Consider the following 27,705-nt stretch of genomic DNA (forward strand, 5'->3'; position numbering starts at 1 on the left):
TTCACTAATACGGAGAAGGAAATAGTCAATCAAGTCCAGGAAGCACAGAGAGTCCCATACAGGAAAAACCCAAGGAGAAACATGCTAAGGCACATATTAATAAAACTATGAAAAATTAAATACAAAAAAAATATTAAAAGCAGCAAGGGGAAAACAACAAATAACATACAAGGTAATCCCCATAAGGTTAACAGCTTATCTTTCAGCAGAAACTCTGCAAGCCCGAAGGGAGTGGCAGGACATATTTAAAGTGATGAAAGGGAAAAACCTACAACCAAGGTTACTCTACCCAGCAAGGATCTCATTCAGATTCGACGGAGAAATTAAAACCTTTACAGACAAGCAAAAGCTAAGAGAATTCAGCACCACCAAACCAGCTCTATAACAAATGCTAAAGGAATTTCTCTAGGCAGGAAACACAAGAGAAGGAAAAGACCTACAATAACAAACCCCAAACAATTAAGAACATACATATAGATAACTACCTTAAATATAAATGGATTAAATGCTCCAACCAAAAGAGATAGACAGGCTGAATGGATACAAAAACAAGACCCATATATATGCTGTCTACAAGAGACCCACTTCAGATCTAGGGACACATACAGACTGAAAGTGAGGGGATGGAAAAAGATATTCCATGCAAATGGAAATCAAAAGAAAGCTGGCATAGCAATTCTCATATCAGACAAAATAGACTTTAAAATAAAGACTATTACAAGAGACAAAGAAGGACACTACATAATGATCAAAGGATCAATCCAGGAAGAAGATACAACAATTATAAATATTTATGCACCCAACATAGGAGCACCTCAATACATGAGGCAAATGCTAACAGCCATAAAAGGGGAAATTGACAATACAATAATAGTAGGGGACTTTAACACCCCACTTTCACCAATGGACAGATCATCCAAAATGCAAATAACTAAGGAAACACGAGTTTTAAATGATATATTAAACAAGATGGACAATTGATATTTATAGGACATTCCATCCAAAAACAACAGAATACACTTTCTTCTCAAGTGCTCATGGAACATTCTCCAGGATAGATCATATCTTGGGCCACAAATCAAGCCTTCATAACTTTAAGAAAATTGAAATCACATCAAGTAACTTTTCCAACCACAATGCTATGAGACTAAATATCAATTACAGGAAAAAATCTTACAAACACATGGAGGCTAAACAATACAATACTAAATAAGAGATCACTGAAGAAATCAAAGCGGAAATTAAAAAAATACCTAGACACAAATGAAAATGAAAACTGGATGACCCAAAACCTATGGGATGCAGCAAAAGCAGTTCTAAGAGGAAAGTTTATAGCAATACAATCCTACCTCAAGAAACAAGAAAAATCTCAAATAAACAACTTAACCTTACACTTAACCGAGATAGGGATAGGGAGGGTAGGAGGGAGATGTAAGAAGGAGGGGATATGGGGATATATGTATACATATAACTGATTCACTTTGTTATAAAGCAGAAACTAACACAACATTGTAAAGCAATTATAATCCAATAAAGATGTTAAAAAAAATTACAAAACTTTTGAGTAAACAACCTCCAGCTTAGCTCAGTTTCTTCCAAATATTTGCATATTTTTATAGATGCTAAATTTTCATATACAAATGTACTGAGCAAAAAAATGTGACACAAAGTTACACATAAAAGTTGGTAAAAGAATTTTATTATGTGGCTTAGGTAGGTCTTTGTATACTACTAACAGAGAAGCATTTTTCCACATCTTATTCAACCTAACAAATGATATATTTGTCATTTTATCTACATGGCTGCAGTATTACACTATTGCAGAAAACCTTCCTTTCATTTGTACTTTGGTGCAATTATACAGTAGATACCTCTTCCTCCAGAAAATAAAAATATTCTTGATCTAAACTTGAAATGGAACAAAGACATTAATACCAAGTTCCTGGCACCACTTGATAAAAGATTGCAATAAAAGTCCTAATAATATGCTGCTTAACATACAAAGATGAGACATCTGCCACAGTTTCAGTCAAACTTCGGGAGGAATGGTTCAGCATGTGGTTTATCTTCCTGGGGTTTTCACATATGATAGGTGGAATTGTACCATAATAAAGAATAGTCACCTTTTGCTCAAGAGACTCAAATATCGGACTCTCGCAAGGGAAACATCTTTTGGGACATAGTAACGTACAAATGGATAGGAGAAAAAAATTGCCTTAGGAAAGATCCACCACTGTTTGACCAAACACCTGAAATGTTTTTATCACAGCTTTCATATATTAAAAAAGTTTCCTGCGGAGATGAAGCTTATTCATGAAATAAAGCCTAGTCACTATCATCCGAACCACGTTCTGAGCCCTGATCCGAGGCCTCGTTGTTGGATCCCTCGGGTTCGGATTCATTGCCGGAGCCTCTGCCAGAGCCTCGGCCGGACCCCTCGTTGTCAGATGCTCTCTCGGAGTAGCGGTCCGACTCGGCGCTGGGGGACGCGGGCCGAGAGTCCATCTCAGAGCCCCCGGAGCGGCTCCGCCCAGACTGCAGGGATTCGTTGTCCGACTGTTCGGAGCCCGAGGGCCTGCGCTTTCTGGCCGGCTGGTCGCTATCTGAGTCCTCATCCGAGTGCTGCCTCCGGGGCCGCCGGGGGCTGCCGGCCTCGCTGCCGGACTTGTTCTGGTTCTCGTCGGAGTCGCTCTCCTCCGAGGAGGCGCCCGTCTTCCGCCGCTGGCCCTCGTCGGAGTCGCTGTCGCTGTTGCTGTTGCGGGGATGTCTGGCAAAGACAAAAGCTTGTTAGACCAGGGTTCTGGCCGAGGGAGCCTTGACAAACCGGGGATGCGCTTGAAAAAAGAAGGGCATTTAATGTCTTGACCGCATCGCTGTTGACACAGGTGTTCGTTTTGTGATATTCCTTTGGTGTGCTTTTTTGTAAATGTGATAGGGTTATTAAGAAAGAGAGGATTAAAAACTTAAAAAGAATAAGGCACTTTAGCTCTGAGACAGAACATAGACAGTGAAGGGTGACCGCACTGGTCATCCCAGGAACCCTTCATGAGAATGAAGCATTTCTCAATTTCGTACATAAAATTATGCAAAGGAAGGGATACATTTATCTATCTTTATAAATCAATACACAGCGGCAGAGGTGCAACCCGGGACCTCACTGGGCTGCAGAGACTCTGAAGAATGCACTCTGTCCCAAGGCTGGCTCCTCTGTGCCACTGCCACCTGTGCTAGAAGATCGCTGAGGAGTGAAGTCACCCTTTCCGTCCGGTGCCCTCCGCCACGACTAGACCTACTCAACATAGGAAGCTGGGGTTAGATAAAAAGGTTCTGCAGCTTGTTTGTGTACTTTTGCCAGAGTTCCCCCTCTACTTATCAGATGTTAAGGGCAGGGGACCTGTGCTTATGCTTGGGGGTGCAGTGGCACCCAGAGAATCTTGGCTTCTTGGAGGAAAGAACAGTTCCTTCACTACTGTCACAGCTGCTCCCCCACCAGAGCTGTGGAGAGGAGGACATGCTTCTCCTCGGGCATATTCCTTGGTTTTGGTTTCCATGACAGATATTCCAAGAAAGGAATATTAAATCCTACAGGGTCAGTCTAAGAAGGGTGAGGGAGGTGAAACATACTACTCTCCCTAGAAATGAAAACATCCCTGCAGACCAAAGAAAGGCTCTTTGTGCTTACATCTGAAAGAAGAAACCTAGACACACATCACATAACTCATTCTGTATACACGCTAAGGGCCAGTGGGCCCCTGGGATCTAATTCACTCCATTCCATCTGGCCAAATAAGCAAACACTTCATGAAGGTCTAACCATCACGTCTGTAATCAATGGACCAGGGTAACACTGTGGTCAAGGGTGAAACAGTGTTTTAGGAAAAAGCAATCCAAATCTGTGTCAACCAGCATCTTCAGAGAAAAAGGGAACTGCAGATCTTTACAGATGCTTTACCCTACCAGACCAGCCCTGCACCGGGACCCTTAGCCCCTTCGACATGCTAACCTCTCACCCCTGCCTCACCTCTAACCAACCAGGACTCTCTCCTTCCTTTTATTTTTAAAAAAATTCTTATTATTTTTATTTTTTATTGAAGTACAGTTGATTAGGACTCTCTATTCTTCTTCTAAGACTTAAACAGCCTTTCTTCCACAAAAAAACACCTCAATAATTCCCCCCACTACCTCAACTCCAGATGACATGTGGTCACTGAAGAGCAATAAATGCAAAATGTAAGTGATATCTTCCCACTCTAATGTAGTTTTGGTTTATTTGTCATTCTCCACTGTCTCTAAAGCACAAATTCCTTGGGGGCGGGGTCGATGTCTTTATCCTCTGCATCCCCAGAACTCAGCTTGCTATCTCATAGCATGGATGTTCAAATGTCCGTTGAATGAATGAATGAAATGATGGCCGTCAGAAGAACCCAGCATAGTATGGTATTAAGAGACTTAGTCTAGGAATCCAAATGCAGAGCTTGAGGAGCAAGTTCAGCACAAGTAAAACAGAATATTGTTTCACCAAGTAGGCTGTGAGCTAGAGGAGTCTACGATAAGCCCTCCATAGAACAGGCAGTGCTGAGTCATCCCTGCCTGACAAGGGAAGAAATGGTCAAGAAAGTCCCTTTCTCCCTGCGACCAAGATCAGGCTACTCTTAATACTTTAAGCCAGTCAATGGCAGTGTAGCAAAATGATAGAAAATTTCAGCTAATATCGATGAAGAAATGAGATTTCAAAATAGGTTTCTTTCTTTAAGGGACAAACATTTAGCAGGACAAAATGACAAGACTGGAATGAGATGTGTGCTCAGGCTTCTTCCCGCCCTAAGAGTCTAAGAAGCTGCAGAGATGATGCTTCGGCACAGTGACCACTCTTGGTTATCCTTCACTAGGAGAACATAAGTGAAAAATTCCTACCCTTCATCAGCAATTTTCAGTTTATCTTCATCAGATGAATCGTCACTTGATGATATTATGGCTTTGGATTTTATTTTTCCCTTCATTGAAGGAGGCAGACGTTCCGGCTTGGGCTGAAGAAAGAAGATCAAACGTAATAGATTGGTCAAGACTCTTTACATTAGGATGTCTTGTTAAACTGGGTCTGCACTGCAGTGATACTGATACAATCATACAGCAACCAACAAACTTCAACAAGTGTCTGTACTTGAAGACACCGCAAGGGAAGAAGGTATTCTAGCGTACCGCAGTCTTCTATGCCCACTGGGGATGAAAACCACAGTGCTGGACACTTACAGCCTTCTTCTTCTCTGCTCTTGGTAGACGGCGCTTTTTCGGTTTGGGGCCATTTTCTGTTTCATCATCATCAGATCCTTCATCTCCCTTCGGGGGTCTAAAATAGTGAACACCAAGAGAAAGTTTGTCACAATTCACTCATGCCTATAAAACCCAAGACTTCTGTGCCATTCAAATAGTATTAGTCATTTTGAACACCCTTCTCTACAGGCGCTGGCCTCGACCAGACTGTACACCCCTCAAGGGCAGAGACCACAACTTACTCTTGCTGCACATGGCTCGGGAGTCTGCAAAAGCTGTATTTATGCCATGTCTGCTGACTAACTGAGTCACTGTTAAGCCCTCTTATTAATCTAAGATGAGCTTGAATCTTGCCCTTGGTGAGTGATAGAAGATGTGAGAAAAGACCCAGGCTCCAGACTCAACCTCCTTCCCCTCTTCTTTCTTCCCTTCCAACTACTCATCCCGGGCCTGCTAATATCCAGCCACAGCTTCAATTCCACAGGTCTGAATGAATTCCACAAGCAGAGTCAGACATGGGTTGGAAAGAACAGGTCTAGCTAAGACTGGAGGTTCCCGGACACGGAGGCACCACGAGAGGAACAGAAAGCTTAGGGGCACTTCCAGGTGAGAGGGGAGCAGGGCACCACTTATCCTAACAGCGGCTGGCACTAGGAGGATTAAAAGGCCCTTCTTTCACATAAATTCACATTTTATACATCCTGTAAAACCAGGAGGTGGGCCATCGCTATTTTACAGAGAGGAAACTGAGGCTCAGTGGCTTTTCTAAGATTTCAAAGATGGACAGTCAGTGTGGACACACTAACGTTTCTCATCCTAAACTGCATAGAGTTTCCAATAAATATTGCAATTTTCAGTCATAAGAAAGGTAATTATTGACTGACTCGGAGCTCTCCGAAGCAAAGCTGTGGACATGTGTGGAGACTCCAAGCAGGCCGGGAATTTGGTAGTGGGGCCCATTTTAGGATTAAAGTAGGAAGTAGGGGAATGAAAGGCTTCCCTGTCTGGGAGGATCAAGTGATAAAAAGGTGTTCACAGATTCTAAACCTAAGATTCAGAAGGTGAAAGTTCTTTTGCTACTTTCATGAGGTGGTTTAAAACCCAGGTGATTCCATGACACTACCTTCTCCTCTTCTTCTTCTTTCTCTCGCCACCCTCCTCCTCCTCGCCTTCTTGCTCACTACCACTGCCCTTCCTTCTCTTCTTCTTTTTGGATATAGGCAGGTCATCATCGGTGTCATCGTTGACAAACTCATCAAACTCTCCTCCCTTCTTGGACCGCTGAAAGCCAAACAAGATCACAGTCATTGCTTTCCTGGTTGGTGGACTGCTAAGTATGAAAGAGGCCACTTCCCATCAGTCCTCTAAGTCAGAGGTCTCTGATCCCCGGGCCATGGCCCGGTACTGGCCCACGGCCTGTTAGGAACCGGGCCGCAGAGCAGGAGGTGAGCGGCAGGCGAGCGAGCAAAGCTTCATCTGCCGTTCCCCATCGCGCCCCAACGCTCGCATTACCACCTGAACCAACACCTCCCCACCACCCCTCCCCACTGCCACCATCCGTGGAAAAATTGTCTTCCATGAAACTGGTCCCTGGTGACAAAAAGGTTGGGAACAGCCGTTCTAAGTCACATGGAAGAAGTGCATGGTGAGGCCCATACTTTAAAAACTTCTAATTGGGATGAATGCCTCAAACAGCAAAAATCATCAACTACAAAGTTGCTACAAGGTAAACTGTACTCAGCTAACAGTGAAATGCATTTCTAAATACTGGATACCATTTAAAGCAGTCTCTGTTGGAAAACTATCTTTTAGCAAAGGAGGAAGCCAAAGCTCAGGACTAAGTACTGAGTGAATTTAACCAATTAGCTTCGTTTCTAACTGGAGTCATATCTTACCCGTCCACTACTGCCACCTCTTTTCTTTTCTTTTGTTGCTTCAGTCTCTCCAGTAAACATAAGAATATTTTTGGTCTTCTCTACGTACTGGGCCCGCTGTTCCAAAAGTTTCTTTTGCTCTTCTTTTTCTCTGAGACGTTTCTCTTCCTATGAGGAAAAAAGGAGTAGGAAAAAACCTCACCAAAATGTTCTTATGATAAAAAAAATCATGGCTACCATCAGAAGAACTTTTTTAACATACAAGGTGTGTGTATATACACCTTTAATTCTAGTATAACTGAAAACACAATACATACCTGTTCTTTGAGAAGTTTCTGCCTTAACAGTTCTTTCTCTTGTTCTTGTTTGGCCCGCAATTCCCTTTCTTCTTCGTCCTGTTTGCGTGCCCTGGCCACGTGGTACTGGGCCTGGCTCAGTAAGTCAGAGCATTGCCTAGAACATTCCAAATTTAGAGAAATATGTATGTATGTAGCTAGTATACTTTTTATTAAAAAACTTAGAGCATCTGTATTCCTTACACACATTTAAAAGTTTGAAGCAGGATCATTAGGTGATACCTAAGGGAAGTCTTTTTTTTTTTTAATTGTTCAGCCGTTTTCTTTTTAAAAATTTTTATTTTATCTTATTTTTTTGGCTGCTTTGGGTCTTCGTTGCTGTGTGCAGGCTTTCTCTAGTTGTGGTGAGCGGGGGCTACTCTTCGTTGCAGTACGTGGTTTATCATTGCAGTGGTTTCTCTTGTTGTGGAACATGGGCTCTAGGCACGTGGGCTTCAGTAGCTGTGGCACGTGGACTCAGTAGTTGTGGCTCATGGGCTCAGTAGTTGTGGCACATGGGCTTAGTTGCTCCGCGGCATGTGGGATCTTCCCAGACCAGGGATCGAACCTGTGTCCCTTGCACTGGCAGGCAGATTCTTTTTTTTGTTTTTTGGTTATTTTTGTGGTACACGGGTCTCTCACTGTTGTGGCCTCTCCAGTTGCAGAGCACAGGCTCCAGACGCACAGGCTCAGTGGCCGTGGCTCACGGGCCCAGCCACTCCGCGGCATGTGGGATCTTTCTGGACCGGGGCACGAATCCATGTCCCCTGCATTGGCAGGCAGACTTTCAACCACTGTGCCACCAGGGAAGCCCTGGCAGGCAGATTCCAAACTGCTGCACCACCAGGGACGTCCCGGGAAGTCTTAATTAGGAAAATTAACTTAGTTTCTCATAAGCCAATACTGTCAACTATGTTAAGTTTGCAAATTATAACCTTCCTCCCAAAGCACAGCTAAAAAGATTCCCAACACTATCTTTACATGTGACAAGATTCAGGAATCGTGTCTTGATTCTGACTACATAGCTGACATTAGTGAAAGAGAAAAGTATTTTCCCATACAACTTAAGTACTTGAACTTTGCCATATTCCCTGAAAGGACCCTTAGGAAAAAGCCTTGGTCCAGGTTGGAGTGTCCCAGAGAGGAGTATGAAAGACTGACCTCTGAAAGGTCAGAAACCCGTTCACTACTGTGTCACTCTCCCAGTCCACACTGCTATCACTGCCTCACCAAGAGTCACCTTCCATAAACAGTAACATTACCTGGCTTCTGTAGCAGCGAGGGCCAAATCAAATCTCATTTTATCTCCAACTTTACTCAAGTAACTGAAATATCTAAATAGAATGAGAAAATAAAATACTTTAAAAAAATTAATGAAACAGACCCTTTAGATTTTTAATCTGTTCTAAAAAAAATAGTCTGAGAGGAGGCTGACATACTGACTGAAACTTAATGAATACTTAATACTTAAATGAATGTATTCATGAAGGGCTGTTATCTCGATAGGAAAAAAATATATACAACTCACTTAAAGAAGGACTCTCATCAATATACCACTCAATATCAGTAAGTTCATGATGATAAAGTTACAGTTAACAGTATCAGTAAATTCACAAACAACCAAAAATCAATCCCAGCAACGAATATTTACTAAACACCAAATTTACTAAATATGTCAGCATGGAGGTTAGGAGGCTTAAGCCATGAAAAGCACTTACAATCTATTAGGCAAGGCAAGGAATACTTAAACAAGAATTCAAATAAGGCTGGACAAAACCTGAAGAGATATCAGGTTTTAATTTTACCATACACTGAATAACCAAATAAGTACTGTAAGGTTACATAAATTTTGAGCTGAGCTGAATAAATTTATTCAATATTTAAGAGTAAAGGTCTTAATCTCAGCTTAAGTAAAACTAATATCGCATAAAAAGACACTAGTATAACAAGTAAAACCAGCGTAAGTGGAGTCCAAAAATTTCTAGTGTGTAAAATGCTGGGTCATATTATTGTCAGGTCAATGAAAAATCCAGGGTAAGTTTGCAAAGCCAGCCAGCCAGTTCTAGGGGTCGGACTACATGATCCAATTCTAGCAGGATCCTGGCTACAGTTGGGTGCCACCTGGCGGAAGCTGTCTGCTTTGGCTTAAAAATCGCTGGAATGATTCTAATAGAGAATGATTCTCCTTTGAGCCATGTGGGTTTAAAGAAACAAAGCATTTCAAAGGTTGTTCCTACAAAATCTTACCTGTGTGCAAGCTCCAGTTCTTTCACAGCATTGAGTACTTCCTTCAGATTACTCTTTTCATCTTTCAGGACGGAGGTAGCTAATCTTTGCAGGACCAAGGCAACATTAAACATAAGAACTGTATCACTGGGTGCCACGTGCCTAGCCTATAAACAAAAACAAAGCAAATCTTTCATATGGTATAATGATATGAAAAGGATTTTAGTCAAATAGAGTGTTAGGTGTGTAAGCATGCGTAAAACAGGATAAAAAATACAATGCAGCATAGAATTGAGTTCTTTTTTACCTTCAGCAGAGTCTGTTTGCATTCCTGTAACTTGCCACACTTGAAGAGGGCCCGGGCCAAATAGAGCACAACTTCAGTGTTCTGGTGCTTATAGAACTTTCTGAGGCAGTTTTCATACTACAATAAAAGAATAAGTTAATTAAAACACAAAAAGGATTAAATGATATTGTCATTTTGTGACAAAATTTCAAGCGATTTTAAAGCTATGTGAAAAGGTATTTTGTCTTTTGAATGGTTAATTTCAAAGACTAATTTGAGAACGATATTTTACACTCACCAGCATTTTTCACAACATAAAAACCTGACAAGAAAAATTACATACTAGAAATAGTTCTTCCATGTGAAATTTCGACCAACACTGAAAGGTTAAACAGATTGGAAGGTCTTTTTTTGTATCTTCAGCAATACTATCTAGAACAGGCTCACTGACAGCTAATTAGAAGTCATACACCTGGCTCCTAAGGTGCTCTACCACCTTTCTTTAGGACTGGTGGAACCTACTGGCAATGAGAATGATAAGTCTCACTGTTCTTGCTGTTAATTTCTTAGTAAAACCAATATAGCAATACTGGTATTAATTTTGCTGTGAACATATCACTTTCTGACCATGGAACATATCTTGTCATAGGTAAGTTCTTTTTTGTGGAAGATGGTTAGATGGTTTTTCCCTGAATACCCCTAGAAATTAATTTGCAGATCAAGAAGGCCCACCTCCCAAAACACAACCTCTTAGACCACCATATGCAATCTGGGTTCTGTAAGTCCCTGTGACCAGGACCTTTCCAATATTCTGAATACAATAATAATACCACCCCCCAGATAATAATAATACCCATCCTTTTAAGAAAAATCGTTAACCACTTCCCAGAGCCTATATTCTTTTTTTAAAAAAATTTATTTATTTATTTATTTATTTTTGGCTGCGTTGGGTCTTCCTTGCTGCACGCGGGTTTTCTCTACTTGTAGCAAGAGGGGGCTACTCTTGGTTGTGCTGCGTGGGCTTCTCGTTGTGGTGGCTTCTCTTGTTGCAGAGCATGGGCTCTAAGCGTGTGAGCTTCAGTAGCTGTGGCACGTGGGCTCAGTAGCTGTGGCTCGCGGGCTCTAGGGTGCAGGCTCAGTAGTTGTGGCACACAGGCTTAGTTGCTCCGCGGCGTGTGGGATCTTCCCAGATCAGGGCTCAAACCAGTGTTCCCTGCATTGGCAGGCAGATTCTTAACCACTGCACCACCAAGGAAGCCCAGAGCCTATCTTCTAACTTTGGTCAGAAACCTGTTTTTTCTGACCATAATAATTCCCCCATAAGAGCATTTTTACTTTTTACTATGCTAAAGATGATAAGCATGAATCTTTTACTTCAAGTTCAAGTAATCAACAAATATGAAAAGCATAATAAAATTCTATAGCCATGGGCTTTCCTGGTGGTGCAGTGGTTAAGAATCTGCCTGCCAATGCAGGGGACACGGGTTTGAGCCCTGATCTGGGAAGATTCCACATGCTGTGGAGCAACTGAGCCCATGTGCCACAACTACTGAGCCCACATGCCACAGCTACTGAAGCCCACACGCCTAGAGCCCATGCTCTGCAACAAGAAAAGCCACCGCAACGAGAAGCCCATGCACCACAACGAAGAGTAGCCCCCGCTCGCCGCAACTAGAGAAAGCCTGCACACAGCAACAAAGACCCAGTGCAGCCAAAATAAATGAATTAAAAAAAAAAAATTCTATAGCCATGAAAACTTATCCCCATGGAGTTTCATTTTAAATGTCATTTAATCTTCCTGAAACTCAGTTCTCTCATCTGAGAAGTAAGAGAGTAAAACAAGCAAACGGATATTAAATCCCACTAACTTCTGGGTACTTACTGCTATGTGAGGCAAACTAGTGCCAAGTATGGTGCCAAGTATTTTTCATTCTGGATGCTCACAAAATTCTATGAGATTAAGGTACAATTATTTCTGGTTTATAGATATGAAAACTGGCTCAGAGAAGATGTCCTTTGTCCAAGACATGCAATTAAAGGTGGAACTAGGACTCACATCTCTGTCTGGACACCAAAGACTGGCCTTAACCATATATAATTATAAGCCTCTGAATAGACACAGTATCGTAAGAGATAGCACCCAGCTCCAAGGCAGGACCAGAATGGTTAAGGAAACAAGTGCTCAACCATGAACACAAAATAAAAATATCTTGAAAAATAAGACATTACCATCTGAACAGCGCTGATATATTGCTTTTGTTCCACGTAGATGTGTGCTAGGTTCAACCACACATCACTGATATCTGCCGTTGCTTCTCTTACTTGGGCAAATACATCACGAGCTTCACGGAAATATCCTTTGTGGGCCAAAACAGCTCCTAAAGTTATAAAAAGGTTCACAGAATTAGAATTTTCTAGTTGTAGCCAGAAAAACAACTAGAGAGAAATTCTGATCTATAAACATCTCTCCAAAAGCATTCATTTCACAAATTATTATGGATATCCCAACTGTATAATTACCTATGCCATTAGCAGCATACAGATTCTTTGCATCATTTCTGAGTACTTGTTTGTAGATGGCCAGAGCACGATCTTGGTGACGCTTTTCCTATAAAAAGATACAAACATTATAAAAAAAATTCAAACAAGAATCAAATAAGTATCAATTTTGTTTTAAAGAGATGAAAAAAGATTACCTTTTCTCTATCTCGGGTGGGCTGATGCAACGTTTGAAGCCAGACGTTGCCAAGGGCCAGCATAGAATAAGTGTCACTCTGAGTAGCTGGTTGTTTTAATATCCTCTCGAATTTCTTCTGGCCTGGACCCCATTCTTGTTTTGCCAAATGAAGATTACCAATCAAAGACCAAGCATCCGGATGGTCCTAAAAACACACATATAAAAAGAAGCAAAATCTGTAATTTGGATTCAGAGAGATCAATCATCTTTCCACAACAGCTCATTACTGGAGAGGTTTACAAGCTACATTTAAAACAGTGTTTTTCAAACTGAGAGTTGAGATGGATCAGTGACTTGTAACATCAATTTAGTGTTTAGTTATCACCATAAGAAATGTAACAGAATGGAATACAGTAAAAATGTCAATGTACTGCCTATGGAAAGAGCACAAAATGATTTGTAAAACTTTGATTTCAGTTGTCTGTATACACATGTGTGTACGTACTAGGCTGTGGTGTGAAATCTATTCCTTACCGTGGGCCACAATCCAAATGTTTAGATGACTTTTATACCCTTTAGTATCTTTAACAAGTAAATGAAAAAAACAGGGAGATGCAAGTCTAGAAATACGATAGCCATTAAAAGGAGAAATTGATTTACTGGGGGGAAATGGTGAAATAATTATTTTTCAAAGCTAAGAGTTAATATTACCAACCTGATTAATCTGAAGAGCTTCCTTAAACCAATCTGAAGCCTCATAAAAATTTCCTTTATCTCTAGCCATGGCTCCTAGGCGCAGATAGCCTGAAAATATACAAGTTTTCATGTTTAAAATATTAGCTATAAAGTAGAATCATAATTTTAAAGTCATACTTTTGAAACATTTGTTTTTCATTAATACATTAATACAATGAACAGAGAAGTCCCACAGGTAAAAATATATCAAGCATCAATATAACTAATTAATAACCTAATAAATTCAAGAGCAACTCTGCTACCATCAAGTCTTCCTGTTTGAAATCTCAGATTATCTCTTCCACTCCATTCCCCAGGCTAGCACCCTGGACCAAGTCATCATCTCAAGTTATTTTAAAAGCATTGTTCTGTTTCCAATTTCTCTCTGATGCACAGCACTGTGCTTGGACAGTGAAAGCACAGACTACTAGGGATTACTAGTTAGAAAACCTGGCCTCTAACTGTGGCTCTTCACTTAAATTAAAAAAAGTGCCATACAAATGTTGCTATTTTCTCCCAAAAATGTCACTCTCTCCAGGAATCAACAATGGCTTACTACTGCCTATCAACTCAGTTCAAATTTAGCCTGACATTCAACTAAAACCTTATTTATTTTAAATCACTTTTGCATCCATAACAGTATGACAGGGGCCAAATTGCTAGCCCCTAATTTGACCAGAGTCAAAACATCATAGCTTTAGGTTCTTTTAAGGGAAGTACAGCATATAAACTATTTTTAGTTAAAAACTTACCAAATTTCACATTGTCTAGGTTGTAAAAACTCAAGGTAGGACATTTTTAGTAATAATTATTTCCAGGAAAAGCACTGTTCTTTCTCACTATTATAAACATTGCAAAATGTTTATATGAATTCAAAGTAGGACCCATCATAAAGATAAAGCCATCACCAAATATGTCAAGGAGTTGTTAAAAGCCTAATAAAGGTAGCTGACCCACTGAAGATGGCCTAGTCTATAAAATATGGTCCAACTGGTTTTTAGTTGTTTCTTTTTGTTTCTAGCATAAATTTAACTGAAGCTGCATCTTTTTTTTTTTTTTTTTTTTTTTTAAAGGCCACAAATTTGCCTTGAAGAAAAGGGGGCATATAACCTTCAAAACTGTTTAACTTTTGTTTTTGGTTGCACCACAGCTGCACTGTGGGGCTTACAGGATCTTAGTTCCCTGGCCAGGGATCGAATCCAGGCTCCCTGCAGTGGAAGCATGGAGTTCTAACCACTGGACCACAAGGGAATTTCCTAAAACTGTTTACTACTGGTTCTAAGAAAGATTTTTTTCAGGCTAAATTTTTTGCTGCTGTTGTGGACATTTTAATACACACAAAAAAAGTTTAAAATTCCTACAGTCAACATAATTAGGATGTTCCCGTAAGATGTTTTTATATAGTTTTTCTGCTTCATGGAATTCACACATCGCCTCATACAGCCTGGCTAAATTGTATGATGTTGTGACAGAAATGGCATTGTAATAATGTTCATCGTGCTCAGCTTCTGCCTTTGCACGATCCAGTGATGCCAAGAAGTATTTCTAGGAGAAAGAAAAGAAAATTACATTGTTAAAAGACTTGGTTGATACATAGGATAAAGTGTGCATTGAACTTGATAGTATAAAAGAAGGGACTATTTCTATGTTCCTACCTTTGCCTCTCCCAGATTTCCAAGCCTGAAATGGAGGGCACCCACATTATTCAGAATCTCTGGGGGGACATCGGCTTGCACTTTCTCCTGAAGGATCCGTGTCGCTGTTCCGTAGGCTGACAGGGCACCCTGTATTTTCATGGTGGACAGAAAAAAGTGTAAGTGAAAATGAGAGGAAGAGAAACACTGCATCATGCTTACCAAAAACACATCAGGTAGCAGATGGAAAACATGGCTAAATACCTGTATATCGGTCTGTTCTAAGATTTGTGCCAACTCAATCCAAGCTTCAACGTCATCAGGATACTGTTCTGTGACCTTCTTCAAATGGCCCTGGGATGAAAGAGATCATTAAGCTAAAGCATTCCAACTATAGGGTATGACAGTGAAATGTGGTGGCTACTCTACCCTGTTTGATAAGTCAACTGTTAGTTCAACTACAACAAACTCGGCTAACAAAACTGTGTCCATCATATTTCTACTAGCAATAACAAGAAATGAGGAATGTGCATCTAGAGATAGCTAACAGAAAATAAAATAAAATTTTAGATTATTAAAACATACCTTGGCGATATCTCGTTTTTCTTGGTCTTCTGAGGCGGCATATAGAGAGCCAAGAATTTTCATAGTTTCATAATTATTAGGATAAGCTTTCAAAACTTTCTCAAAGCACTGAGATGCATTTTCTTTGTCACCTCGATAAATGTACATTTGTCCCAAACCAAAAAAAGGCAGCACAAAAGAGGATGAGGCAAACTGTGTGGCTTGATAGTAGTACTGGAAAGCTTGGTCATAATCTTCCTACAAAATGAAATAAAACAAGGCCAACAATATGTACAAAAGTTTTTAAATGATTTGGAAAACCATTAAAGAATTACATATTTAGAGAGGGTGTAAAGTTAACTTACCTGGACGTGGAATGATCTAGCCAACTGATAGCAACTTTCTGCTTGCATGGCCTCCACTTCTGTATTATGGAATGCATGGAGAGCCAAGTGCTGGACTTTACTGTAATCCTGAACAAGGAAGATCCAAAACTCAATTGAGTGAACCCAAACAACTAGACCAGTCTCAGTCATAAGGCTTCCTCAAATTTCACTTTTAAAATCTGTTCATTGAGTGAACAATAACAGCACTGTATCCAGGATTACAAATCATTTTCCTCATTCCCCTTGCTGGTAAATTCAGGGAAGATGGGAACTAACAGTTGTACAGTACTTAACATTTCCCCAGTACATCTATTACTTCATTTAATCCCCACAACAATCCTTTGAGGCATTAGTCCCTATTTTTGTGATGAGAAAACCCAAGAGAGGTTAAGTCCTTTATTAACAGTAACGGAAGCAGTTACAATTTATTGAGAACTATTATATCCAAAGCCCTCTGCTAGGTATGATACTTATATTAGTTCTAAGCTTAATCAACCTTCCTGCAAAGTGTGTCATTATTACCATTTTATTGATGGGAAAATAGACACTTAAAGAAGTAAAGTTTGTTATCTAAGGTGAAAAGCTAGAATCTCAATTTAGTGGGTTTTTTTTTTTTTCTGACTCCAAGGCTATGTTCTATCACATGAGGGTAGCAAGTGCCAGCACTTGGACTTGTACTCAGCTCTATTTGAATGCATGGGTCATGACCTTTCTATTAGGCCTGACTTTCCTTTGGATTAATCTCCCAAGTGTCTCAAAGTCAGAGTTCATACATCAGGTGTAGAAACAACTTTCCAGTTTTAATAGGAATGTGTTTTATTCATTTGACTAGAAATCTGGTCTGAAGTAGAGTTTTTATTTGGTCAATGACCACTTTTGACATTTTTTTTTTTTTGCGGTACGCGGGCCTCTCACTGTTGTGGCCTCTCCCAGACTCTCAACCACTGCGCCACCAGGGAAGCCCGACATTTTTTAATTTTTACATTAGAAATAATAATGGGATTTTATCAGGAACTGAGTGTTTTACATTAGATAAGTATTTAATATGCATATTACATTTAATCCTAACTACCACCCCTCACATCCTATACAGTAGGTATTATTACTAATTTACAAGTGAGGCAATTAAAGTTTAGGGAAATTATTAGTTTATTTGCCCAAAGCCACAGAACTATATACAATGGTGATGCCAGAATTTGAACCAAGTGATTCAAACTCCACACTTTTAATTACATGACACAGCCTTTTGGCTTAATTTATATACTGTTCACTAGAACGAGTATATGGAAATACCCTGCCTTCCTTCTAGGGCTGTTGTAATGACAAACTGAGAAAACATATGTAAACATGCTCTGTAAACCTTAAAGACATATATCCAGTGCAAGATGACCTCATGACACCTGGCACAGTGCTGATCACAGATCAGGTGTTCAGTAACACTCAAATATACTGGCTTGATTTACATATTTCACCTATGTAATCTTTAAGGTTCTGAATATACTGATTGTTCTCAGTAGAAGCAAGTCATTATCTTCAGCAGTGGAAGGGTGACTAGCATTGAAAATTAAAAACTGAATTATTCTCATTTGGTTCAAGGAGGCTGTCCTAACGGCTGTGAACAATGACTACTAGATATGCCCTCAAATATTTAGAATCATCCATCCTCTGTTTTTGTGCTGTTGCTGTTTTTCCAGTAAAAACCAAACTAACTTGTGTAACTGTTTTATCTTAAACTCTACAGCCAGAGAGAGCAAAGCATCATGGTGAATAGCTGTATGACCTCAGGCTATTAAATCTTGCTTCCATTACATCCACAAAATGAGGAAAATATTACCTACCTCATAGGATTATTTTGAATATCATATAAATTCATAGCATGCACTTTTAACAGTACTTAGCATTTTACAAGCATACAATGCATATTAATAGTAACGATAACAGCAACACAGCATCTATTACTAATAAGAATTGATGCAGTTTTGTGAACTTTTACCTAAACTGCTATTTAATTAAAGTTCTTGGTATAATTTAGTACCTGGTTTCAAAATGACTGATTAAACTCATGCTTACTAACTATATAAAAACATTTTTAGTATTTGAGAAACCTAGAATGCCACTGCTTTTACAGTCAGTGGCAACTTAAAAAATTACATCATGATCAACATGTGAAAATAAACAAGCAAAAATTTCACCATATGCTACACTCTTACTAAACTACTAAGACCATTTCATAGATCTGTGCCTGTCTTCTTTCAGCCACCTAGTGACCTTCTAAAAATGTAGTTCAAGAGCTTTCTCATTCTTGGTGATGAAAACTCTCCTTAATCACTTCCTCTTTCATTTCTTTATCACAGCAGGGCAGACACCTTTAGTTTTACATTTACATTTGTTCCCATGTCTGTGTTTTCTATGAAACAACTCCTTGAGTGCAGAAACCACATCTTACTGAACTCCACATCCCTATCACAATGTTGGGTACAGTATACAGGGTCAATAATTATTAAATGAATGAATGAATGAATGAATGAACAAACATACCCAGATACTAATTAGTATCCCCAGATACTAATACAAACTCTAACTTGAAAAAGAACTCTTTATTCAAATTTCTTTCCAAATTAAAAAGATAAAGTATCACCTGCAGTACAGAAAAACAATAATCAGGCTTTAAAATTAAACAACTTTAATAAATAATTTCTCCTACCTTTTTGAAGAAAAAGTGATTTGCCAAGTGGTTCAATACCATAGGGTTGCTAGGATCAATAGTATAGGCTCTGGAAAGAAGTTGGACACCATTTTTGATGGAATCAGCCTAAAAGAAAAACAATGATGGCAGGGTTGAGTGAAATATTACTTAAATAGCACTTTTTCAAAGTTTCCTTTATAGTTGAAGAAATAAGATTATACAAATCTAAGTTCAGATAGCAAAATATAGCTCTTGTTTTAGTTAATCATCAGGGATAAAAAATTTCAAACAGTGATGGTGAGAATGAAAATTGGCATAGCCACGGTGGGAAACAGTATGAAGGTTTCTCAAAAAACTGAAAACAGAACTACCATATGACCCAGCAATTCCACTCCTGGGTATATATCTGAAAAAAAAAAACATACTAATCCGAAATGATACACGAACCCCAAAATTCATAGCAAGATATGGAAACTGCCAAGATAATGGAAACAACCTAAGTATCCATTAATAGATGAATAGATAAAGAAGATATGGTATATATATATATATATATATATATATATATATATATATATATAATGGAATACTACTCAGCCATAAAAAAGAATGAAATTTTGCCATTTGCAGCAACATAGATGGACCTGGAAGGTATTATGCTAACTGAAGTAAGTCAGAGAAAGATATATAATGTATGATATCACTTATATGTGGAATCTAAAAAATACAACAAACTAGTGAATATAACAAAAAAGAAGGAACCTCACAGATATAGAGAACAAACTAGTGGTTATCAGTGGGGGGAGGGGCAATATAGGGGTGGGAAAGTGGGGGGTACAAACTATTGGGTATAAGATAGGCTCAAGGATGTACTGTACAACATGGGGAATATAGGTAAGATTTTGTAATAACTGCAAATGGAAAGTAATCTTTAAAAATTAAAGAAAAAATAATAAAAATAAATTCAAATAGTAAGGTAAACTTCTAGAATTTAGCTTTCTTAACATGCTTAACTGCAGAAACACTGCCACTGGAAAGCATTTCCTGCCCTTTGAAATTGGGTGCATGTAGTAAATATACTTGATATCACTGTCCTAAATAATTTACTGCTAAGGCAAATAATAGAAAAGACTCCAAAAGATTGCATTTTTTAACAGCTCTGTTGAGATATAATTCAATATATAATTCAATACTATTCACCTGACAAATCAGTCAGGAACTAGACAGTTTTTTCACTCACATACCTCTTTATTGTTGAGTTCTAGAACAGCCAGTCCCACCAATGCTCCCACACATTTGGAATTGAGTTCCAGGGCTCTGCTGAATGCCAGACGAGCCTTCTCCAATTTGTTAAGTTTCACAAAGCAATGGCCCATTCCTAAACGAACTTCCGCTACAAAAATAAAATCAAGTCATTCAGTCTGTCAAACTAGGGCATTTTTAGGATTCAAGTTTTTTTAATGCTTAAACATTCTCTATTTATTAGTTGCAAAATCGCAGAATTAACCTCAGTATAACTATACTATAAAATCTTTGGGTGTATCACAAACTTGCTTTCACTGGAGGTCAGAGCATACCACTCTCCCCTCACACCTCCCAACCCTTACCCCCTCGTCAGGGATACCTTTCTCACCATAGAACAGAACACCTATAATAGTGGTATTTTTCTTGTCTTCCAACACTTCTGGCTACACTGTACCTTCAATATCTAATTTTTAAAGAACAATTTTTAAACAGAGAACAAAAAGCTTCATTAAAGGCTTAAATATGTGACTGACTACACGCACATCTGCAGAGCTATGCTTATAAATGCTTCCCAATTTCAAAGCCATGCCAAAACACAACCATGTTTCTAAGGATAATCTCTCCACTGTTCACTAGATCCTACCCCTTCTCATCTAAGGACACTGCTACTGCAACCCTGCCCTATTTTTCCCACATCATCAAATTTTCCCTCTCAACTAGATCATTGTCATCCATATACATTCTCGCATCTTAAAAAAATCCCCTCTTGATTCCATTTCCCTTTCCAGTTGTCAATTCATTCCTACTCTTCCCTAGATAGTAAAACTCCTTGAGAGATCTACATTTGCTGCCTCCCAATTCCTTTCCTTCCCTTTTCTCTCTTGACTCCACCCCAATGAGTATCTCACCTCCACCATTCCAGTAAAACTGCTTTATCAAAGTCACTAATGATTTGTATGCTGCCAAATCCAATGATCAACTTTCATTCCCTATTTTACTTGGCCTAACAACAGAATTTGACACCGACACCCTCTCCTTCTGGAAACATTTTACATTTGACTTCAAAATTTGCTAAATGAATGAGATTTTGGAAAGAAAAATAGTATAGGGCAAAAAGATTATATTATGATCTACTATGCAGCTTTTGAATCAAATATCAATATTTTAAGTTGGATCATACACAGCCTAGACTTACAGTTTTTCTCTTACCTGGACATCCTGGGTTAGTTCGCAAGGCTTTCTTATAGTAAGCGAGAGCTCCTCTGTAATCCTTCTTGTTGAATGAAATGCAAGCTTTACCTGTAATGATTTTTTAAAATAAACATGCACTTATTAAAGAACACAAGTCTCATATGCTCTCTACTAACTCACCTAAATCAAATATATCTCTCAGTAAGAAATACTTGAAAATAGTAAAAATGATTTCATATTTAAACTTGTTTTCCATGAGGGTATATTAATCTATGCCTATAAATAGAATGGTACTGTATTATGTTAAATGTTATAAAATAATTAAAGTAGCTTAGAGTTGTCCAAATAGATTGTTTATTGACGCTTTAGAAGTGTATAACAAATTATGCTTAACTGGTATATATCTTATTTCTGTAATTTCAACAGAAACAATGATCTATTGTAATAGTTTCTTTTGTTTTTGTTTTTTATTATTATTTTTTTTTGCGGTACGCGGGCCTCTCACTGTTGTGGCCTCTCCCATTGTGGAGCACAGGCTCCGGATGCGCAGGCTCAGCGGCCATGGCTCACGGGCCCAGCCGCTCCGCGGCATGTGGGATCTTCCTGGACCGGGGCACAAACCCGTGTCCCCTGCATCGGCAGGTGGACTCTGAACCACTGCGCCACCAGGGAAGCCCCAGTTTTATTTTTAATAAGGTAAAGCTCTTCTACTTTGCTGTCCAGCCCAGTTACTAAGGAGTCATCAACAAAGAAATACATTCTAGGCATAGCTGAAAAATACAGATTCCTAAGATGGTTGCCAAAAATGACTTACCAAGAAGGGCTGGAATATTATTTGGAGACTGGTTGAGTACGAAATGAAATTGTGCATCAGCCTGATCCATTTTGTCACCTTCAAGTAGGCAGAAGCAGGCTCTTCCCAACAAATGGTTCTGAAAAAGAAATGCATCATCTTAGACTTGACTTTATCCGGGACTAACCACAATTTAACACAAATGTGTAACATGAAAATGAAAACCATATAGGAAGGAAGTGGCTCATCACACAAATTCCTCTATCACTGTAATGTGTTTAAACTACCAGTAAGCAATTCTTAAGTGCAGATTGAGGAACTATCCCGAAACGCAAGTTGTCTGTGCCAGGAATGATGACAAAAAGATAAGTTCAAACTCCTTAAAATATGCTTGAAGTTCACCTGAGGATGTTGGAATTACCAACTCAACATGTGGATAAGTTTCACATGCCAAATTTGCCCATATTACTTCAACAGTACAAGGACCAAAGAAATTTCTATTTTTTTAAGGAACTCTTCTTTTTGACTATTCTTATCAACTATGTTATTTTACGAAAAACTGAAAGAAAATCTGTTGCCTGTTATACACATTTTACTTTCATGTGGTATTTTTTTTCCCATTCATAAATTCAAAGATATCTGATTTAATTTACCTGATCATACATAATAATTTTATCTGCCATCGTATACAATAGGGTTGCCTGTGTAATAAGATCTTTCTTATTGTCTTTATTCTTCTCCTTCCGAGCCTGTTGTACATAATAGGCTGCCAATGTATCCAAGCAAGTCATCTGGTCTTTTTCATGGTCTCTGTAGTCCAAATTGCCATCTATACGCGCTGCTTCCAACAACTTTACAAACTCTTCTGTTTTTCCTTGCTTGTAGTATTCCAGCTATAAGGTAAAGAATCAAACTAGAATTACTGGAGGATATGTCAATACAAAAAGTTGTACACAAATGTTTATAGCAGCTTTATGTGTAATAGCCCCAAACAGGAAACAACTAAATTGTTGAGCAAAAGGTGAACGGACAAACTGTGGTCTATCTGTATAATGGCTACTACTCGGCAGTAAAAAGGAGCTATTGGGTACATGCTACAACATGGATAAATCTCAAACTAATCTTTAGTGACAAAAAGCAGATCAGGGGTTGCCTGGGCACTGTGGAGGGGCAAGGGAGAGGTGGGAGGAAAGTTTTAGGGGTGATGGATATATTTGTTATCTTGATTGTGGTGATGATTTCACAGGTGTACATATATGCTAAAACTTCTCAAATGGTACATGTGAAATATGTGCAGTTTACTATAGATGAATTATACCTAATAAAACTGTTTAAAAAATTATAATCACTATAAATGCTTCCATTTTCTTACCTAGCAATAGTTGATTTCAAACTGAATCAGAGCCCAAGAGAGAAAGCAACAGTGAGAGGGTATAAAGAATTCCAAACAGAAAACTTGGGTTCTAATTATAGATCCACCAAAAATTATCTATGACTTCAGGTCTGCTGAATAACTTCCCTGGGTATCTGTTTCATTTATTAATAATAAAAGGAATATCCACCATTTATCAACCCCTTACTGTGGGCCACAAACAATGCCAGGAGCTTCATATACATTATCTCTAATCTGTACAACCACCCTTAAGGTGAGTGCTAACAACCCCCTATTTAAGATGAGGAAATAGACTCAGAAGGTAGATCATCTGTCTAGTTAGTAGCCGAGTTGGAATTTGAACAAAGGACTCTCTAATCCCAAAGCCTACATCCTTTCTAGTGTAACAACCTACAGCCCACAATGCTTCATGAATTTATTTTACTACAGGTTCCATGCTAACCCTCCAAGTCTTCAATTTTCATGTAAGTGCTGTTAAAGGAGGCATTTGTACTAAAAAATACTAAATTCCCTTCTGGTTTTAAAAAATATGTGACAAGCATTAATGTCTTGTTCTCCAAAGACTAGGAAAACTTAGTACTTCAAGTCAGGAGGGCACTGCTTGTCACTGAAAGTACCTCTCTGTAAATCCATATATAAGATACTCTTTAAGAGTTAGGCTTAAGCACTGGACACAAGCCCAATTCCAGATCTACTTCTCTGACCCTTCAAGGTCAGAGGCCTCCTATGTATCTTTACGTGAAAGGGACCTGTGACAAACTTGCTTAGGAATAATGATCAAAGTATTTACTACATTTTATTCATAATCATTTACTTTAATGTTCCCACAAAAAAGAAACATCATTATGCAGTTGGTGCTGGGGAGGGTAGAGGGTGTTAAGATTGTTTAAATTGTGGCACCTCGTTTTTTCTCAGTTTTTCTACAAACCATAAGCCAGTCTTCGCTGAGTAATCACTAAATAATCAAATGCTCAATATAGAGTACTCTTTAACTTAAATGAATTCTGCTTTTACCAACATATACTAATTTACCAGAGGCCAACACATCACTTAGTAAACCTGCCTTTAATACAGTTAACTTCCATATACATGGTACTATCTATCATTCACCCAAGCTGGCTATTACTGTATCTGAAAACAGAACCACATATTTTTTCCAGTCAACATATAAAAAATATTTCTCACATGAATACTCACCGCCAAAGCAATCCATATGTGCAGTTGTGTATGTTCCTGTTTCAGAATACTGATAACTTCATCTCCCTCCGGTAACTGATCAAAGTCAAGTTCAATGACCTAAAATACAAAATGTAGGTTTTAACTCTTATTTTTCTTTTTTAAATTCACATTTCTTCTTTGACTGCTGCTTTCCTAAAGATACATCAGTATGGTTATACATAGGATTTGTGTTCACTTTCAATAGGGCTGAACAAACATACATTAAAAAACATTTAAGGAGCATATGACAAATATGCTATATGGTAATATTAAAGCATAGCAAACAAACCCTGCTAGTTGTCCTCAAATCAATAGAACTATAAAATGCTACGAAAGCTTTGCTTACTGAAAAAACTAAGAGGAAACCCTGCGTAACGTATAACACAGGTAAAGTACAGATAAGCACCCCAGAGACTGATGCCACAGACTCTGAGACTCGGTCTGACAACTTTTTATTTTTATTTTTGGCTGCATTGGGTCTTTGTTGCTGAACGCAGGCTTTCTCTAGCCGTGGGGAGCGGGGTCTACTCTTCACTGCAGTGTGCGTCGGCTTCTCCTTGCGGTGGCTTCTCTTGTGCCTAGAGCCTGTGCCCTAGGCATGCGGGCTTCAGCAGCTGTGGCTCGCGGTCTGGAGAGCACAGGCTCAGTAGATGTGGCGCACGGGCTTAGTTGCTCCGCGGCATGTGGGATCTTCCCGGACCAGGGCTTGAACCCGTGTCCCCTGCATTGGCAGTCGGATTCTTAACCACTGTGCCACCAGGGAAGTCCCGGTCTGACAACTTGAGAAGCACAATCCTAGAGGCAATGCAAAGCTGAGCGCCATCGTACACACTAATCATGGAGGCATCATTTGTGTCACACACACTCCTGAATGTGGCACAAAAATAACAGTAGGAAAATGTTCTGGAATTAGATAGTGGTGATGGTTACACTGCTAAAAACCACTGCATTTTACGGTAAGTGAAACATATCTCAATATTGTACCTCAATCAAAAGTAAGAGTATGAGATATCCAATAAGACAACGTAAATTCTGAGGGCTTTACTCAGACAAGCCATAGGCCACCCATAAAAGAGGCGACAGGAAGGGAGACGGGGTTAATTCTATCAGCACACTGCAGCGGCTATTATCTTGGGGTCTCTATTTCGTTGATGGAGCCTTGTGTGGTAGATGTGGTGCACCATGACACTCGAGTTTCTAAGGGAGGAAAGGCGACATCCTATATATTCCCAGGGAGAGACACTTAGTTTGAGTAGCAGAGAGAACACAGTGACATCTGCGCCCACCTCTGTGATCTATGAGGTGCCTTATATTTTATCAGGCACTGTCACACCCCTGTGCTCCTGAATTAGGAAAAGAGCAGAGTACGGACAGGTTGGTGGGGAACTTTAAAGAATTCCTTCTCGGGGTGGCTTCGAGGTTGCTGGGACCTGATGTTCCCAGCCTGGGAGGGCGCAGGGGCTGGGGAAAGACGTGATCGGAGCTTCGGCCGGGTAGTTGGATCTGGGGAGAGGGTGCTCTCGCTTCGGAAACGAAGTCGAGAGAAAGGGTGAGGGGGAGATCGTCCAAGTTCAAGGTCCCCACCCTCCCCCATTCTCGACACTTACCTCGTCAGTGTCCCGGAGGGGAATCTCAATGGAGCCCCGCGACATGGCGAGATCAGAAGGCGAGCGGGCGTTCGGCCCCGCCGCTCCGCAGCTGGTGCTCCTGGCTTCTAGCTCGTCCAGAGGTTAGCGGCGGCTCGGGCTCCGGTCGTGACTGCCGCCCCGCGGCGCCGCCGAAGCTCGGGCTTCTCCTTCCCGTCAGCAGCTCAAACAACGAACAGCAGACTGCGACCGGCGACTTCCGGCAGCCCCTCCCCCTGCCCCGGAAACTTTCCCCGCGGGAGGGCCTGTCCGATGGGACGGCTCCTCCCGTGGCTCAGGTTCTCCGACTTTAGGAGGAGTGCTCGGAGGCTTCCGTTGGCCTGCCCACCTTTCCGAAGGCCTGAGGCTACTGAACCTGAAACCTTACAGGCGCCGGAATAAATACGCAGAGGGCGTATCCGCCGTCTGTCATTTTTACCAAGTGCCTCTTATATGTATCGGCTTCATCACCACCTCCATTCTAGCCCAAAACAATATCATCACTTTCCTGCAAGTCTCCTGTTTTACCCAATACTTCATCCACTGTTGGTCCCAAACTCCAATCCAGTTTCAGCATGTTACACAACTATCTTTAAAAAAATACCAGTTTGATGTTTGTGTTTCCTCCCACCTCCCTCAAAACCTTTAAGTGGAAACTTTGTTAAATTTAAGTTTTGATTAGTTGTCCAATACAAACATAATACTAGCTATGTAGGTATATAGGTAATTATAAATTTTCTAGTAGCCGCGTTAGATAAAAAGAAGTAGATGAAGCTAGTTTTAGTAAAATATTTTGTTTTACCCGATATATCCAAAATATACCTTCAACATGTAATAAATATGAAAATTGAGATAACTTACATTTTTCTCATATTGTCTTGGAAATCCAGTTTGTACTTTACATTTATATACTTAATTCAGTTGCTTAATTTTAATTGGAACTACTGGACCTGTACTTAGATTTCATAAAATTTGCAGCTGAAAAAAATTGATCCACATACTTGAGTTTGCCAAGCATACTCAAAATTTTTCCAATAACTGAATCAATTATCAGGTTAAAATTAAAATTTTCAGTTAATTAAAAACAAACAAAATTTAAAAGTCAGTTCCTTAGTTGCATTAGCCATATTTCAAGTGTTCAATAACCATATGTGGTTAGCGTATACTGTATTGGACAGCACAGCACAGTATTTCCAGGAAATATCATTTAATACATTTCAAGGTTTATAAAGTAAGCATTAAACAAGAGTACACCTAGTGATGAGTGTTACTCTTGCCCAAAACATCCCTGGCCTTAAAGACCCTAGCAACACATTTGAAATGGTGTTTCAGTTACTGGCAATCAAAGGCATCCTAACTGATAGGACAGTTGTTCTGCCCTATCAGTTATTATGATTGAATAATACAAGAGCTCAGTTTAGACTGGGATTTGGAAGAACTGACATTTAGGTTGCCACCAGGAAGACAAGTAAAATTTGGCTAAGTAAAGGCAATAGGGGAGTGTGTACCAGACAGAGGGGACAGCATGCTGGGGAAGAGCATTGTGAACCGGAAAGAAGGCCATAT

At 39.6% G+C, this 27,705-nt stretch overlaps 1 protein-coding gene across 2 annotated transcripts; it reads right to left on the bottom strand.

Annotated features, from left to right (window-relative positions):
* Positions 1–1,677: 1,677 nt before the first annotated feature.
* On the bottom strand, positions 1,678–26,377 carry CTR9 (CTR9 homolog, Paf1/RNA polymerase II complex component). 2 transcript variants are annotated; one of them, XM_059067900.2, is made up of 25 exons: positions 26,122–26,377; positions 24,494–24,592; positions 22,557–22,796; positions 21,925–22,042; positions 21,129–21,218; positions 19,919–20,067; positions 18,693–18,800; positions 15,968–16,075; positions 15,624–15,860; positions 15,303–15,392; positions 15,060–15,188; positions 14,766–14,949; positions 13,385–13,473; positions 12,689–12,874; positions 12,513–12,600; positions 12,222–12,370; positions 10,014–10,130; positions 9,728–9,873; positions 8,743–8,814; positions 7,463–7,598; positions 7,167–7,313; positions 6,395–6,552; positions 5,251–5,347; positions 4,915–5,027; positions 1,678–2,767 (listed from the first exon to the last, which is right to left on the bottom strand). In XM_059067900.2, exons 1-25 carry the CDS (start codon positions 26,164–26,166, stop codon positions 2,326–2,328), a joined length of 3,537 nt encoding a protein of 1,178 aa, XP_058923883.1. In that variant the 5' UTR covers positions 26,167–26,377; the 3' UTR covers positions 1,678–2,325. The 2 variants fall into 2 exon arrangements, with proteins under 2 accessions (XP_058923883.1, XP_058923882.1); XM_059067899.2 differs by having other exon boundaries at positions 15,060–15,392; positions 26,122–26,345.
* Positions 26,378–27,705: the final 1,328 nt, after the last annotated feature.

Source organism: Kogia breviceps, chromosome 7, assembly GCF_026419965.1.
Source record: "Kogia breviceps isolate mKogBre1 chromosome 7, mKogBre1 haplotype 1, whole genome shotgun sequence".
Taxonomy (NCBI): domain Eukaryota; kingdom Metazoa; phylum Chordata; class Mammalia; order Artiodactyla; family Physeteridae; genus Kogia; species Kogia breviceps.

Coding starts and splice junctions, on each gene's coding strand:
- CTR9 (XM_059067899.2), bottom strand. CDS start 26,166: ATGTCGCGGGGCTCCATTGAGATTCCCCTCCGGGACACTGACGAG. Junction 12,875..13,384: donor AAGCTCTTCAGATTAATCAG/GTTGGTAATATT, acceptor GTGTGTTTTTAG/GACCATCCGGATGCTTGGTC. Junction 7,599..8,742: donor CTCGCTGCTACAGAAGCCAG/GTAATGTTACTG, acceptor GGAATGTTCTAG/GCAATGCTCTGACTTACTGA.